General features: G+C 40.3%; 2 protein-coding genes across 2 annotated transcripts in view; one reads left to right on the forward strand and one right to left on the reverse strand.

Annotated features, from left to right (window-relative positions):
- Positions 1-7,616, reverse strand: part of fhl3a (four and a half LIM domains 3a) — a 30,251-nt gene extending 22,635 nt beyond the window's left edge. The window contains exon 1 of the mRNA XM_040118536.1: positions 7,511-7,616. The gene's annotated coding sequence lies outside the window, so the exon portion shown is untranslated. The remainder of the gene's footprint in view (positions 1-7,510) is intronic.
- Positions 7,617-14,293: 6,677 nt separating this feature from the next.
- Positions 14,294-17,157, forward strand: utp11 (UTP11 small subunit processome component). The gene is made up of 8 exons (XM_040118118.1): positions 14,294-14,664; positions 14,837-14,898; positions 15,037-15,139; positions 15,301-15,420; positions 16,035-16,128; positions 16,296-16,426; positions 16,625-16,735; positions 16,873-17,157. Exons 1-8 carry the CDS (start codon positions 14,605-14,607, stop codon positions 16,954-16,956), a joined length of 765 nt encoding a protein of 254 aa, XP_039974052.1. The 5' UTR covers positions 14,294-14,604; the 3' UTR covers positions 16,957-17,157.
- Positions 17,158-17,379: the final 222 nt, after the last annotated feature.

Raw genomic sequence — 17,379 nt, forward strand, 5'->3', positions numbered from 1 at the left:
GCGCCCACGGGCAATAATAGTGCGCTCGGGCCACTCCTCTCTCAATCTAGCCCTTTCAATCTTTCTCTGAACTCTCTTAGCCAAGAAATCACTCCTTAGCTCTCTGTTACTAGTCCCTTTTGTAAATTACCGTCATCTTGTCATCGAGGAGCTGATGTCCTTTTATAGCCACACCAAGGACATTTTATGCCATTTATGGCTCCTCCAAGGCTCCATATGAGGGCCGGTTAGTATCCCATGAAGGTGAGACAAGACAGGGAAGCAAAGGAGGCCAAGAAACATTCTGCCTGCCCCCTACTCCTATTCAATGCAAATTTGACAGCTTTCGAAATTAGTGCCAAGTGCGCCCAATCAGTGCCAAGTGCATGGTTCTCTGTGTATTCTGAAAAGGGCACAATTGCTGTATACAGATCGATTTACGGAGTAATGACTGACATTAATCCACACCTCAGTGTATGTAGCAAGTCTGGCTTGTCTCAGCCTGTCTCCTATGTAGAGACTATTGTCTCTCCAACAGAGCCATAGAGACGAAAGTGTGAGGGTGAGACAAAGTGTGTATGTGTTTCTGCCTGTAAATACTAGCGGGCATAAAACGATGATGAGAGAGAGATGGTGTAAGACATTCTGGGTAATGAGTCACATTCTTGATCACTCGCTAGTTTCATCATGCAGAACAGGCATTTTAACAGCGTTTACTTTCAGCAAGGGAAATGCTCTCAGTCACAGCTGCAGTCCAAATAAACAGTCCTGTATTTATCAGAGAGAAGATAATACACATCTAATTTGAACAACTAGCAGCTATTCATATAGTCCAACAGGTTAGGACCTTCTGGTTCATCCCTGGAGGACAGTTGTGCAACACAAAGAACATTTGTGCACATTTGAATAAAAACGTGCATGCACTAAACACCAACACCTTGCCATACAGCCATACTCTCATGACTGCACTTCCTCTGCCATGATGTCACGGTCTGGGTTCATTCTTTGCAGATGTGGGAGCCAACCCCATTAATGTTTGGGAAGCAATCAACACTAATGCAGTTGGCACTGTGGCAAACTGAAGTTACTAGCCATATAAAGACACAACTACCAGAGCAGCAAGGGGTGAAGGTGGGGAAACAGTAGTGGCATGGTGGAACAAACAACGCATGTATACAGTGCCAAAGCCTAATTACCATTTCACGACATCTCTTATGAGAACATAGTCCTGCTAGCATGTTGTTGTGGAGAAAAACTTTGTTAACAGCCCACTCTCTCTGGGGTATACAGTGTTTTGAAAGGTGACATTTTGAGCCTCAGGCATTGTTGCCTTGTTTGAGGTCTGCTGTGTATCACTGTGTGGTTAAGGACTGCATGCCACATGGTCTCAAATTATTGCCAAATTAAGCCAGTGTACAAGAACATCCAGTGGGAAGGATGACGACATTGCTGCTCCCATAGACATAAAACCACTCTGTCAGTGCTATGTAGGCAGATGGTTGCTGTTAGATTACTGCATACTTACCCATACTGAAGCTAATCTTCTCAGTTCTCAAGTCTCTGTTCAAAGATACCAAGGCGGGTAGGGGTGTCCCTCAGTGTCAAGGATTTGGAATTAAATTCTTTACTGAGTTTACAATAAGATATATATAACAGCCATTAGCCACAGCCCAACATAACCATTATTTATATGAATCTTTAATACACATCAGATTACCAGTTGTATAAAAACCACTGCAGTTTGTACTCAGACTTTAAATTTGTGCTTCCCTCTCATTCCTCCCTTCTCCCTGCTGCTTGATGTGACTCGCTTGGTTGGTTTTAGAGGCCAGTTTGCAGACACAATATACCTAGCTGTCATCCTTATTTATGGACTATTGCGACATTTATCCGCTGTCTATAAATGCGCTGTTTTCCCACGATAACATCTGTTATGGGTGCTAACGTACAGCGCAAATAGTAACATTAAGCAGTTTTAGAGCGATTTGCACACTTTTTGGCAAAGAATATTTCCACCCACAGCAGAAGTGAGGGAGTTACAAGGAAATCCAGACAGGTTCATCTGGGATCCTGTTCCCAGAAACAAACCGAGGCAGGCTCGGCACATGATGGAGAAATTGGTAATTGCTACACGTTTTTCATCATAGCATTCCTTTCATCAAGTCCTCTGAATAGTACATGCCATATACTTCTGTTGGAGCATGACCCTACCCTCCTCCCTTTAGGCGAGGGTGCAGGGAAACAGTCATAGCGTGACTCACACGTTTCCTCAGCACAAGTACATAACATGACAGAATGTGATGATGCAGCAGTGAATCGACAGGATTCCTGCACCAAAACAACATCTGTTTCATCTAAGAAAGTATAAAGGTAACACTGATTAGGTAGAAGAGGCCCCATATCATTGTGCAATAAATATATCAGAGACTTAAGACAAAATGGAGTAGGCCAGGTGAAAGGTCAATTGAGGCAAAGGATAGCCCTATTCTTTCAGAATCCATTATTAGTTTGTATTAAACTAGTAAGTGTGTAGTTATGGGGCATCTGCAATTCCATTCTAATAATTTGGTATTTCCTTGAAAACAGCATTTTCATTGAGAGTAGCAGGTAAGTACTAGGTACAGACCTGTAATTGTATCCCAGAGAAATGTAATTACCCCATTAGCACAGAGTCAGTTACCTTTTACACTCCTTTAGTTGCCTATATAAAGTTTATGTTCTCTTTACATAAAATCTCACATGGAGTGAACACTGTGACAGGGAGTGTAAAGAAAGAGAGAAGGGAGGGAGTTTGAGTGAGGCAGGATGACTGGATCGTGAGGGGGGCATATTACCTCCCACAGGGGCCCTAGCTCAAAGGATCAAGTTTCAGACGTTTACCAACAAAGCATCCATGGAGGAAGTCTTGCACCCCTCACAATAACACCATAGCACCTGGCCATCCCCATGCAGGAAACCTGAGGTCACTTCCCCCCTCTCACGGAATGCAGACACACTCCTGCTGCCAGCCACGTGCCCCCACAGCCTATTGAAGAGGGGGCTGACTAGCATGGGGGGAAGCCATGGAGACACACATACAAAAAAAAAACTAAAAAGAACATCTGAATTATGAGGAAAACGTACAGCTGAAACCATACAGTATCTAAGCTAAGTTCTCCCACTGACCCAGTTCAAAGAAGTGCATGAGAGTTGTATGCCAGACAGGTTTTGTTAGCAGCAAAGCACAAAGAGTTCCAATCTCCCTTTTTTGGTCTCACATGTAACACAGATGTGATGTTTTTTTAATCAGTCTGAACAGTTAAAAGCTGGATCGGGTTGCATTTTTTTAAAAATCTGCTTGGAACCACATGAATATGAAAAAAAGATATGCACCCTAATAATTGTGCTGGAATGTTCAGACTGTAAAAACTTATAGCAAAAAATTGGGACACAAAAACAACAACAAAGAAGTGAAAAAGCAGTTCATGATTAGGGAGACTCCCCATATCTTTTAGAATTTGACAACACATGCTTTGACCAAATGTGTTTGACACAAGCAGGTGAATCACTATAGTCTGAACTAAAAATCATCAGGTATCGACACAGGTTGGAAGTCAGCATCAAAACCTGCTGCTTAAATGTAGCCTTACACGGAATGTGACAGGAAGTAATGGAAACAATGCAAACTGTGTCCAGAATCCTCTGAAAAACCGCAGAGGGACAGACAGCTGCCTAATGTCAAAAGAGAACTATTTACTAAACAACACAAATCTAAATTCTGCTCCCTAACCACCTGCAACCACTTGACCGCTGATTCTCCATCATTATCGTTGGCCTGGTTTCAAACGATGCCAACCCATAAAACCAGCCACAACCAGTCCGAATCATTCAGTTGCAGCCCCACTGCAGTTTGGAGCTGGCCGGGCTCCAACCACCGCGCGGGGCAAACCTTTGGAAATCACTGAGACCTCTGAAGAATGTGACCATGGTCAATGAAACAGAGAGGGAGAGAGGAAGGGGGAAGAAAGCAAACAAATACATTATACAGCCCATCGGCTCTGTCAAGGCAAACTTTGCAGATGCTAAATGGGCCAGAATGACTGGCTTTTGGCTGCCAGGGGATTAATTCTTTTACTATGACAAATAGTTTTTGTAAAAAAAATAACCTGTCAGTGGTGAAAGCACAGCAGGATGCCTCGGAGACCAAATTCCTCCAAGGTGTAATTTCTGTAGTAACAGACGGAAAAGAGAGGTGCTGGAGCGAATTCTGCTGTTGCCTTGACTTCAAATCTGCATTATTCAAACCATAACTTTAGCAATGGCTATGACATGCAGTTAAAGGAGCCAAGCGGTTTTATATCGGAAATTTTCAGTCTTGAATGTACTTAGTTAAAGGTCAGTCAAAGCTTCACTAATCAATATTTTTATATCAAAAATGGATCAAGTGATTATGTATAATGTGAAAGGAGTCCCTCATAGCGATGAACTCACAGAGAATTATCACCCGACTCTGTAGCCTCCCTTATCTTTACGGAGCATTTTAGCATTTTTGACTGATGCTTTGGTTTTCTGGCCCACATCTTCACTTTTTTTTTTATTTTATTTTTTTTATTCACTGTAATCCTTCATCAGTGAGGTTTCTAGCAGCAGCAGCAGCAGCAGCAGGCAGTTGCTTTCTGCAAAAAAAAAGCTCTGATAAGCCCGCTGTACACTACCTGCCCAGCATCAAACAGCGGACAGAAAAAGTTAGCAACTAGCTGGCGACCACAGTGGAGAATTTAGCAGCTAGAGAGCCAGATTTTTCCTTTAGGCATTGATGGAGACCGAAAAAGAGCAACGAGGAGAGTGAATATTACACCAGAAACCCGACTCTATGAATGCCAAAGTTCTTCCATTTCTGCCGGATGTGTAGCAAGTGTTTGCCAACAAATTTGCTATTATCACCCTAATAAGGTGATAATCTGTCAGGGCTGTTGTTTCCTTTGCCCAAAAATGGCCAAAAAATGGTAATTACAATTTTAAGGAAGCAAGCACTTTTGATATTAATTCAATTCATACTTACATTCTAAATGAAACCTGACTGAATCTTACATATCTCTCCAAGTGATTAATAATCATTAAATGCCATTCCCGGTTTATTTAAATTAGTTTTCGCTCAAATTCTTGGATTATGAGGTTGCTTCTTCAGTTTCTCCTTGAATGGCATTGAATGTTAGTATACAGTAAGCAAAGGTAGCAAATCAGTATCACACATTCAAAAATGAATTGTGAAGCTTAATACGATCTTAAAAGGCAACATAAATACTTTCTGTTTCTGCCTAAATTTTCTGTTTGTGCGTCCGATTGCCAAGTAAGGTATCAACCGAGTCAAAACATTGCAGCCTTAAACGGAACTGTAGACTAGGCGGAAAAGCAACATCTTTCGTTCTCTGTCTTTCCAAAGTATTAAAAAAAAAAAAAAAAAGGTGATACATTCCCAAGAAAGGATGCATGATCTCGAGCAAATTTTTTCCTTTTTGGCGAGACCCAAAATCTGACTTTCCCACCGCTCCCACCGTGCCCAGATGACACAACAGGTGAAACATCAGACAATCGTCATGACGGTGACACTACTACTATGAAATGTGATCTGGTGACGTACGCCCAAAGCAAGCCCAGAAGCTGCAGCAGAAACACACCCTTTCCAGACGCACACCGCCATATCCCACTTCCTGCTGCCAAGGAGAGGACCAGTTTAGCCTGAGGGGACTTTGCTCTCTGAGGCCTTCACACACCGCTCAGCTGGGAGCCTCTGTGACACAACTGCTGTTCTTTAATCCTTCCTCCACACGTTTCAGTGGGTCACACACTCCAATACTGTATGTTCCTCAGCTGAATGGAGGTTGTATGTTATTTATTTATTTATTGCATCACTTTGTTGTGTGTGTGTGTGTGTGTGTGTGTGTGTACGTGCGTGCGCGTAGATGATAATAACTGAGGGACATGAGCGCAGGTGTGTGACTGTGATTAGAGTGACAGACAAAGGAGGAAAAAGAGAGAACCACAAACAAGGAAACCAGAAAAACACAAAGGCAGAAAAAAAAAAAAAAAAATGTCCAGACCCCCCCTCACTTGTCACAGGAAGTGGTTCCTCTTTTGTCAGGGTTTTACTTTGCAGGCTTCTCACCAGGCAGTGTGTTTGACTAAGGTGTGAAAAAATTAGGGCTTGTCATATTGTCAAGCCCACGCGTGGTTTCATCTTTACTCAGGGGAATTTTACTAGACAGCAAAAACTCACATTTGAAGTATCAAGTAAATATGATCCTACGGTGTTAAATAATACCTTTATGAATCAAAATTTCTGTGCAACTGACCACAATACTACTACTACTACTACTAAAAATAATAATTATTACAATAATCATATAATAATAAAGTCTCGAAATGATTTGTTTGTCTTTAGACTGTTGATTATGGCAAAGTCTGGCTTGAGGAAACAACTTTTCTCCAAAGACTGTCATTTCCATTAATTATAGTTTGCAACAGTTTGCCCAGCTCATTCCTGGTGATCACAACATTTGAAGTGAACTAATTTCTTTACGCGGATCATTTTCGCACGAAGAACTCTTCCCCCAATCCCTATGATGCTTTGAACAAAAATCCGGGACACACCATGGCATTAAATAAAACACTTTGCCAAGTCATTTCCTAATATCTGACGACAAAAAAGAGTCTTCTCGTTGTTTTTTTCCGAAGCCTCGGTGAGGCCGAAGAGTTGAGCACCGAACGCGTAAAAAAAAAAAAAAAAAAAAATGTCCAGACCCCCCCTCACTTGTCACAGGAAGTGGTTCCTCTTTTGTCAGGGTTTTACTTTGCAGGCTTCTCACCAGGCAGTGTGTTTGACTAAGGTGTGAAAAAATTAGGGCTTGTCATATTGTCAAGCCCACGCGTGGTTTCATCTTTACACTCAGGGGAATTTTACTAGACAGCAAAAACTCACATTTGAAGTATCAAGTAAATATGATCCTACGGTGTTAAATAATACCTTTATGAATCAAAATTTCTGTGCAACTGACCACAATACTACTACTACTACTACTAAAAATAATAATTATTACAATAATCATATAATAATAAAGTCTCGAAATGATTTGTTTGTCTTTAGACTGTTGATTATGGCAAAGTCTGGCTTGAGGAAACAACTTTTCTCCAAAGACTGTCATTTCCATTAATTATAGTTTGCAACAGTTTGCCCAGCTCATTCCTGGTGATCACAACATTTGAAGTGAACTAATTTCTTTACGCGGATCATTTTCGCACGAAGAACTCTTCCCCCAATCCCTATGATGCTTTGAACAAAAATCCGGGACACACCATGGCATTAAATAAAACACTTTGCCAAGTCATTTCCTAATATCTGACGACAAAAAGAGTCTTCTCGTTGTTTTTTTCCGAAGCCTCGGTGAGGCCGAAGAGTTGAGCACCGAACGCGTAAAAAAAAAAAAAAAAAGTCGAGATATGTATTTAAAAAAAAACAACAACAACAACAACAAAAAAAGAAGTTGAGACCTACCAGGAGTAGTGTCTGAAGTCTGGAGGCAACTTTTTGGAAGTTGACAGTGGTAACCCGCCTCCCTCTCGCTGTCAGCAGACACTCGCTCGGAATCAGGACTGGGATCAGTTTGCAGGTCGCCACTCCGACGGCTCAGGAGCGTCGCCCGCCAGCTGTAAAACTTTTTCTGTCTCCTCTGACTGTCGTCAAACCTCCGCGGCGAAGAGTGATGCAGCTTGCCGGCTACTTTTGTCCTACTACTGAGGAAGTTGCTGGTGAGTCACAAGATCCCGCCTCCCCCCCCTCCAAAAAACATTCCTCCCCTCCCTCCCTCCGTCCCTCTCTCAGTAGCGGCTTCAAACGAGGCCGGAGAAAAATCCATGCATTTGGGGAGTAGGTGCCGGCAGGGCCCGCTGTCTCAGTGCTCTGGTGCCGTCTATTTTCAAGGTATTTTATGTAGAATGTTGTTTTATTGGGGAGTGGAGCTGGAAAGGCCAGGCCTGCGGTTTCTGAGTAAGGGGTAGTTGATCGCCATGGTGCCCGTGTTACTGTGCTTCAAGGACTTTTCAACAGATGAACGAATCAATCAATCAGAAATCAGTCAATCAGCCGATTAGTCAACAAATAAACCATCTACATTTGAATAAAAACTATAAACAAACAATGAAAAACTGTGAAGTTTGACATATTTGATGATGACACAAATATCCCGAGTTTCTCATTTTGCAAACAAACTTGATTTCAAAAGAATCCTTCCCTCCTAATTTGCAGCTACATTAAAACGGTGAAAATTGTGCAATCATTTTGCTTTTACAATTAATATATCCTGGAATTTCACCTTTGAATCAGTAATGTTGAGTCATCCAAGAGCTACTTGGAGCAAGAATGAAAGTACAGTGGTTTTTGGACACACTTTGCGTGGATTGTCTGAATCTTTACTACCACTGAATGTCAGTAAAATGTCTAAAAAAAAAAAAACTCCAGGGATTAGGTTTGGATTTAGAAATAGGTGTTAGGTGTGAGTAGAGGTTGGCTCAGGGTTAGGTAAAATAAGGATCAGAATCAGATTAAGTTGAAGGATCAAGTTAAGGTCAGGGTCAGGGTCACATATTTTGTAGAGAACACATAGGTCAGTTTTTCCCCCGAAGTTGTAGTAATTGAATAATTTGCTGTTAAAATTACTCTTGGGTTCTAATGGAGGGTTTAAATGTAACTGATTGAATTATATTAGGGAAATTGACGTTTGCTAAAACACCCACATCACAAATATCATTCTATATTCTCTGAGGTGACTGATCTTCTGTTCGCCATCCTCTGTAGGCCCTGATATTATCAACCCAGCGGTTAAATTTCACTTCTCTGTTTTACAGTGTGGGCCCTTTCCTCCAGTGCTGATGTTTCATTTTCGCCGTGACTCAGGTGGGAATGACGTTTGTCCTGGCACACATGGAAGGAACCTTTCACCTGATCATTTCAGTCATTACTTATATCCGTATGTGACCACTGCAATAAAACACAGTATTGTTGACAGTAACACCCCTTATGATAGATGGCATTGTTCTACTGGCTCTCATGACAGTAATGATTCAGAGTGGCTGCCAGTATCCCGCTCGCCAGTCACTGTGTACTTTCCGAGGTTTTGTGTTTTCAGCTTTATCTGCTGTAATTCAAACTGACTGACACTAGAGTTTGACTTATATGACATATTGTAGGCTGATACCAGGACTGTAGTAATTTAAAGGAAATACTGTGCTGTTCTTTACGAGGCTATTACAAGAACTCACTGTTTCCCAAATAATTATGTTCATGGAGGCGAGTAAAAGCTTCTGCCAGACCAATTCTGTCAAGCAACGCTTCGAGAAATTATTTGCCATTTTGGGAAATACATTATTCACTTTTTGTGATCACTTCATGTATTAATGTAAACACTCACAAAGGAATGCACACAGTCACTCAGCTACACTGGAACATGCACAAATTAAACATAAAGTGTTGTCACTATTCATTTTATTTCACGATTATTAAGATGGCTCTTATTGGAAAGAAAACTTGTCTTAAGTTTTAAAAGTGAAAAGTGTGTTAGCGGACTACTGTGCTTTTTGGGATTACAAATTCTGAGCAATAGCTATCATCATAACAATCCATCAAACACATACGGTAGATAAGACTGGAGATGTAGTGCTTGCAAGAGATTAATAGGGAATCCGACTTTTTCAGGGAAGTCAGTGCTAAAAAGTCACTGTTTTTCCAGCCGCTTACTAAGAACACCCTGTGGAACTACATCACCATTGCCGGATTATACCTTGTAACTCAAATTTATATGCCTGAGGATTAGTACATTACTCAACATCTGTAAATTCTCTAGAGCACACTGGGCACACGAAAAAAAAAAACAAAGCATTAAACACAATGTCAATTTCTGCAAATTTGTTTGATTTTATATCAATGTTAATTTTTTTCTTTTTTTGGTGTATTTTTATTAGGTTTCCTCGAAAATGCAAAACCAGCTGCAAAATGTTACATATGAAATAACTAATTCAACACAGACATTTTTTTTACGTAACTGCCCAAACATGTGACTCTTGTCTTTCATGGTCCTGTGACAACTGAAAGAGTGTGATTCATACTGGTCTGACCCCTCTATTTCCCACAATCCCCTAATTATAAATTCTAATTTTACTCTCTGAGGCGTGGTCCTGTCAGACTGCTTGCAACAAATTAGAGGATAGATGCCTATCAGTTCATCATGGGAGAAATGACCTGATGATTCCCTCTTTGTTTCTTTCTTTGTAAACAAAAACAAAAAAAAAAGGTTATAGGTTTTAAGGTTGGCTCTCTTTACCCTTTACGTGAAATGTCTGTTTTACTTTTGAAGAACGAGTTATACTGGTAATAGGGGATGAATGAGTTATCACTTCAAAGTACGATCACTGCTAATGCTTGAAATGAAACGAGAAACAAACTAGTCAGAAAGGAAACTGTAAAAAAAAAAAAGTCTTAATATGGAAAAGCTAATAAAAATGTAACTTTATTTAATATATTTTCTACATCAAGAATACAATACAGTACAATTTAAAAAATACTATACTTATTGATTGACGATGTGAACAGTGAAGATGATGTCTCAGGTGACTGTCATGCTCTGCCATGCTAAACTATTTTCTTACATGTGTGGTTTTGGAATGTCTGAGTGAAATTAACTCTAATGAGCATCATGTCCCTGAACAGCAGACTAATGAAGCAATTAAATTGTTAAAAGTCACACTTAAGTAATACTGTATGTGATTATGGCTTCTAATAGTACGTGAAATCATGTGCTGGCTGTTAAAAATAAACTGAAAACAGTCTATCACAAGACCATCAACTGGAAAAAGCTTTTTATGATATGGGCAATAATAGCTCTTTTAGAGAGCGCTTGAGGTATACTATACCTGATCTGAGACCCATCCACTTCTCACCACCTCACTGCTGTGACTGTCTAGAGCATTAAAAAGGTGATGCTGCAATACATATACTCTCAAAACTCAATAGAGGAAAATAAGCAACGTATTTGGCACTTAATTGCAGACATTTTTTTGTATTTCAAGAGTTTACTGTTAGGGCTCAATTGTGGGGATCCCACCCAGGTGTCCACCTACTGTCACAGCTGGGGACCAGGCATCAAGAAGTAGAGGGGGATATTTGGAGGTGAAGGTGAGGATGTCCATTAATCAGTGGTGGTAAAAGTATTCAGAGCCCTCACTTCAGTACAAGTAGCAATACCACAATGCAAATATACTCTATTACAAGTAAAAGTTCTGATTTCAAAACTTTATGTAAGTAAAAGTACAAAGTAGGTTTCAAAAGTAAAATTGAAAAATGGCACCAGTGAGTGTTACATTTTTATATATTACATTATTAAATTGTTAATACTGATGCATCAATACATAAGTAGCATTTTACTGTTGTAGCTGGTTGATAGTTCCCAATCTAGGAGTCAGGCCCCCTACAAAGGCGTCACAAGATAAATCTGAGGGGTTGTGGGATGATTAATAGGGAAGGAAACGAGAAAAACCAAAGTTCTGCTGCACAGAGTTGATCTTTGCTTTTTTGTGAAATATTGGACAATTTTATGTGCTTAGGCCAGTTATTTATGTTAAGTCATCTGAGAATTTTAGAGGGGAAAACACTCCTTGGTGGAACTGTAAACAACACGCACACATCTGAAATATGCCAAGCGACCCAACTAGACACTGCTATCAAGCCAAAAAGGTTGGGATTCCCTGGTGTATTTGTATTTTATTATCTTATAGTATCTCTTATGTCATTTCTTAATCTAAAAATGAAAGAGTAACTGTGGCTGACAAATAAATGCAGTGGCGTAAAAAGTACATCTCCCACTGAAATGCAGTGGAGCACAAGTATAAATCAGCCGAAAATGGAAATTAACAATTGAAAAGTACCTCAAAATTGTACCTAAGTACAACACTTAAGTAAAAATACTTGGTTACGTTATCTATCTGATGTTGTTTTTATCCCTTTCATAAAGTTTAGGGGATGCGACTAAATAATGAGGAACTACTGGCTCATGCATTTTTCAACTGGGTTGGCCTGGCGGTTCGCTGTAGATGAGGACCAACCATGGTCAGGGGAGACATACCAAAGCCCTGAGCTCATCCCAAGTGCAGCAGTCTTACAATATGTCAGCAGTGTTATTTTTACAGGGTCATATTAGAAAACCAAACGACTCTGCATCTGTCCCACAAGGGCATTCCTCCATTGCTGACCCTGAACAAACCCACAACCTCTTGTCCTTCTGCTCTTGCATCAGCTTGTTACAAGCTCCTGATTTCCAAAGTACTATTTACCCCTGCCATGGCTCACCAGGCATTTCACTTGTAATGATAAATACTCACATGCATTAAACAGCGCAGAGCCCAATAAGTCCGAACGCAGACATTTAACCCAGAAATTCTGGCTCGAGCTGTCGTCTGTGTTTGTCTAGTTAAACACAAGTTAGTGTGTCGGGTGGGTGAACCAGTCGGGCCTCGGGATGAAACCTTCACAGGAATCGGGGTCGTTATTCATCAAACTGATAAACATGCCTGTGACATAATGTGGAAACACTGATCCCATTCATAGGTCTCATCACCCGCAAAACATTCTGCATGCCGGGCAAATCTCACACAAATAAAACAAATTCCTTGCGGTTGGAGCGGGGATAGTGAGCTGCCATGGGGGGAAAAAATGGTTGTTTAGTGGAATATAACTCTCCGTCCTGCTGGCTTCTTCTCACATCCACAAAGAGTTGGGAGTCTGGGTGAGATTAGGGGGCTGGTGCCATTGCGGCTTTGCCTTTGTCTCTTCTCTCCCCAGAATATCACGTCAGGAAGTGGATAGCCTTTTTTTCCCAGAGTAGTTGTGACCACCTCATCTTCTACATCTTCCAAGTTCCTGCAATACTATATATATGTGTGTGTGTGTGTGTGTGTGTGTTTGTTGCAGTTTATTCCCTGTTTGAGTGTGTGTGTGTGCATGTTTCAAGAAGTATTACAGAGCTTCTATTTAATCCCTTTTAGGTCTATTGGTCTTGACATAAATCAAAACATGGGTCAGGAGCCCGAGTGGAATAATGCAGTAAATGTCCATGTTGGAAAAACATAAAGTTGTTACCAACTGATGTTAACCGTTCGCTCTTGCAAATGCAGGCCCCTCCTTATAAAGACCAACGTAATTTGCTGTATGAACAGTGGAGCTAAAACAAATTAAGTCAGCAGCACTGTCATGACCCTCACTTTTTTTAGGTCTTTCTGGTGCTAAGCCTGACTTGTATACAGCTTGAGAATGGCCGATACCAATTGCGTCAGTAGTTGGATAAATATGATTAATCCCACTTCCCTTTGCCAGGAAGCCCTATCATGCGACTTTTTTGGTCCTGACTATTTAAAGTCGAATGACATTTTACAGGTCTTTGAACTTCAATGAGCTGAAGTTATTAGATAAAAATCAATATTAAGGAAATTGGGTTATTAACTTGTTCAAATGTTATTGTATTTCCATCCATTTTCTCATTTCTAAATGATATATTAACATAACACCACTGGTTGATCAAGTATTTAGATCCTTTACTTAAGCAAATGTGGCACTGCAACATTATAAAAAGCCTCCATTACATTACATGTAAAGTCCCTGCATTCAAACTCTCAAGGTAGTTAAATAAGCAAAAATCCACTTAAAAGAATTATTATTCAGCAGGATGGCTCCTGTGAGTTGTAGGATATTATATATTGCATTACTGGATTAATATTTCTAATGCACAAACACGTTAAGTAACATTTTAATGTTGTAACTGGTTGTGGCCAAGTTAATTTAACTACTCTGTATGTTGTTGAAAAGTTTATTGGATAACAATGCTTCATATTTTAAAAGTTGACCATTTATTTTATTCGTAAAATCAAATTCTGGAAACTATCTCTGAACCATAACTGTTAAACGAATGTGGGGGAGTCAAAGGGGCATTTTCCCCCGTGAAATGTAGTGTGGAAGAAGTGGAAAGTAACATAAAATGTAAAATAGCCTATTCCGTTCGATAGTAAAGTATCTCAAAACTGTACTCTCCACCACTGCAGTTATATCACTACTATGATGCCACAGTCTAATGTTCAGTTTTATCTGATGGCATGAGGAGAGTGCAACATGCTGCTCGCCCCAATCACAACGCATCGATCTTTAAAATCTGTGCAACAGCGCCCCCCGGTGTATTTAACGCGCTTCTGAAACCCGCAGAATAAAATTCGAAGCGCTTTATTTCGTCGAAAAAGGTGACTCATAATGCTTCAGTTTCCCTTTGAATAACAAATTATAAAATAAAGATATTTTATATTAATACAATTCTCCACCAGGCTCCTTACTATAACCCTTGCGATGTTTCAGTGTGAGTTGAGTTGCGAATCTGCGGGAGGGAAATGAAAACACGGTCGGGAAGCAGGCAGGAACCCACGTGGCTCAGGCACCAGGAAAGCACCAGACCCGAGGAAGGGAGGAGGTTTCAGCGTGTGTAGATCTTACAGAGTTCTTTATATAATCGCTCCGACTGAACTATTTTACTTTACTGCACTCGGGGACGTTTTTCGAACATGTCCTCGTTCCGGAAAGCGCTGAAATCCCGACAGAGAAACCACCATGAAAGATCCCAGGTGAGCATTTCGGCGTGTTGTTAGCCAGCTAGCTGTTAGACAGAGACAGTCATGTTAGACAGACAGTCACCAGACACGCAAATGTGAGGTTATGACCCTGTGACACACGCAAGAACAAATAATGCACTGAATATGTATCCCGTGTCTTAACTACATCATTTGTTTCGACCAGCCTGGTTTCAGGAAACATTTGGGATTGCTGGAGAAGAAGAAAGACTACAAACTCCGTGCAGAGTGAGTTAATCCAAGATTATGAACCATGTTTTATGTTTCCAGGCTTTGGATCCAAAACTCATGAAACAATTACTGCCTGTCAGGGTTCAGGGGTAAGCCCTTTAATCATCTGACTGTGTAATTTTTGTGTTATAACAGTGACTACCATAAGAAACAAAACACTCTCGCTGCCCTGCGAAAGAAAGCTCTGGAGAAGAACCCAGATGAGTTTTACTTCAACATGATCAGCTCTCAGCTACAGGTAAGATCAGCGTCGTCATGATCAGAGCAACAGGATGTGCATCTTCATTTGAACGTCAGAACGGGGACAATGCACACCTTGCTCACTCTCTGTAAATTCTGCCGTGCATGGATTTAATTTGAGACCTCGGGATTTCATGTGAATACCTTGTTTCGTGGCAGGATGGAGTTCACGTAGCAAAAAAAGCCAAGGAGGAGGTGGAGGTGACAGAGGAGCAGAAAAAAGTGATGAGGACGCAGGATATCAAATATGTAGAGATGAAAAGGGTTGCTGAGGCTAAGGTAAGATTAATTTTGGGGTAATAGAGCTGCACAGCTCAAGTCATTTTTAAATCTGGAGTGAGAGAACACATAAAAATGGACTCGATTACAGGTACAAAACATATGTTATGGAAAAGATTACTGGTGCACACTGCTTATTCAAATGGCACTGTAGTGTATTTTATGATAAGCATTTTTAACCTAATGACATGTCAAGGTTGATTACACATGTATTTTCCATCTGTGATTACTTTGCACAGAAAGGCCAAACTAAGTTTGATATATTTTAGACACAGTGTCACCATTACTTAGTTTGTCCACCAGAGAGCGCTGACATGTTTATTTATGTTATAGGTGTATATTAAAAAAATACTTTAGAATTTATCGTAATCAAATTTTTTAAACCCTCAAATGTCAATATCAGTACTAGCCTCAAAACTCCAGTGTAGGTTAGACTACCATTTAGACACTTTGGCAGGAGGTAATTATTTTGTTGTGGCATTTCACAAGTGATACAAGCGGCTGGAGCTGGTGCACAGAGTACGTAGTGAAAAATTAGAAGTTACAGATGTGTTCTGCCCATTACCTGACCTGCCACTGTAAAATTACAGCGTCTGTTTATCACTTGCTTTCAGAAAATTGAGAGGCTGAAAGGAGAGCTCCATCTTCTGGATGCAGAGAGCAAACAAAAAAACAAGCACACATTTTTTGTGGATTCCAAGAGGGAAGGTAAACATAAATGTATGGTAGATAATGAGTAGTGTTGTGTGCTTGGATCACAATTGACTTGGTTGGTCAAGTTAATTGATGTGCACAGAGACTGTCCTAATCCTCATATGCTTCCACAGTTTAAGATGTTGAAACGTTTTAATATTTTTTCCCCTGTTTCTCCTCAGTGGATTCATTTGACCTGGCAAACCACCTCAACACAGCCCCTGAGCTGGTGGACAGAGTGTACAACAGACCAACTCTGAAAACCCTGGAAACTAAGAGCATCCAGGGAGCTGTAGAGCCTCAAAGTATAAAGGTCTGTTTTTGTAATGAATGCAGATCACCCCTAAATGTTCAGTTGCACTATTGCGCCTCTGTAATCTTTACTGACATAGGTCTGTATTGAAAAGTCTAAAGAAAAAATAAATGAAGAGTTCGTTAATATTTTAGTGATTTTAAAGTTCTGCATTTCAATCCACTGATGGGTCATGCTTTCTCCTCTCTGTACCTGTAGAAGCTGGCCAGGCAGAGGAAGCACCAGTATAAACTCCTTTCCCAGAGGATTGACAGAGAAAAGAAAATGTTTGTCATCAGCCAGAAGATCCAGACACGCAAGGATCTACAGGTGAGAAGGAGGTGGTCCTCAAATTGGTTTCGATTTTTAAACAACCGTCTTCATTGCTGTAGCTGTACATTTTTCTTTCAGTATGACCTGTCAGATAAATGTTACTTTTTTTTATTATTCTTTCCTCTGTGCACCAGGATAAGACTAAGAAAGTGAAGGTAAAAAAGGAGACACCCAGTGCTGCAGCTATTTACAAGTTTGAGGCCAAGAGGAAACGCTGAGAGGAAAGTAATCATCATACCGGGAAGAAATCAACAATGTTATCCAACGAAATACTGGTGACATAATGGACTTCTAGACCATACCATAGATTGCAGACATGGGATAATTTTTTTTTTTTTCCTTCAAATATTGTTGCAGCGATGCAATTTTGTACATATTTATCTAAGACTTTTAGTTTCTTTCAAATAAATATCCGAAAAACATGCTAATTGATGTGATTTCTTAATTTACTAAGAGAACTTGTGGTTGACCTCTTTTTGGGACAATAGTATGTGGATTTTACATTTTATGGGGTTGTTTTTTTGCCAGTGGAGACAGATATTTAAAAATAGGAGAAAGAAAAGGAAATGATTTGCGAAAGAGGCCTCAGGCTGAATTTGAACTTAAGATGTGGTATGTGGTACATGCTCCGGCCAGTTGAG

Source organism: Xiphias gladius, chromosome 22, assembly GCF_016859285.1.
Source record: "Xiphias gladius isolate SHS-SW01 ecotype Sanya breed wild chromosome 22, ASM1685928v1, whole genome shotgun sequence".
In the NCBI taxonomy this organism is placed as follows: domain Eukaryota; kingdom Metazoa; phylum Chordata; class Actinopteri; order Istiophoriformes; family Xiphiidae; genus Xiphias; species Xiphias gladius.

What these genes read in the sequence shown, in the direction of transcription:
- utp11 (XM_040118118.1), top strand. Translation starts at nt 14,605, where the DNA reads ATGTCCTCGTTCCGGAAAGCGCTGAAATCCCGACAGAGAAACCACCAT. An exon ending in TGATCAGCTCTCAGCTACAG is followed by an intron (nt 15,140 to 15,300) that starts GTAAGATCAGCG and finishes GTTTCGTGGCAG; the next exon opens with GATGGAGTTCACGTAGCAAA. An exon ending in AAAGGGTTGCTGAGGCTAAG is followed by an intron (nt 15,421 to 16,034) that starts GTAAGATTAATT and finishes ACTTGCTTTCAG; the next exon opens with AAAATTGAGAGGCTGAAAGG.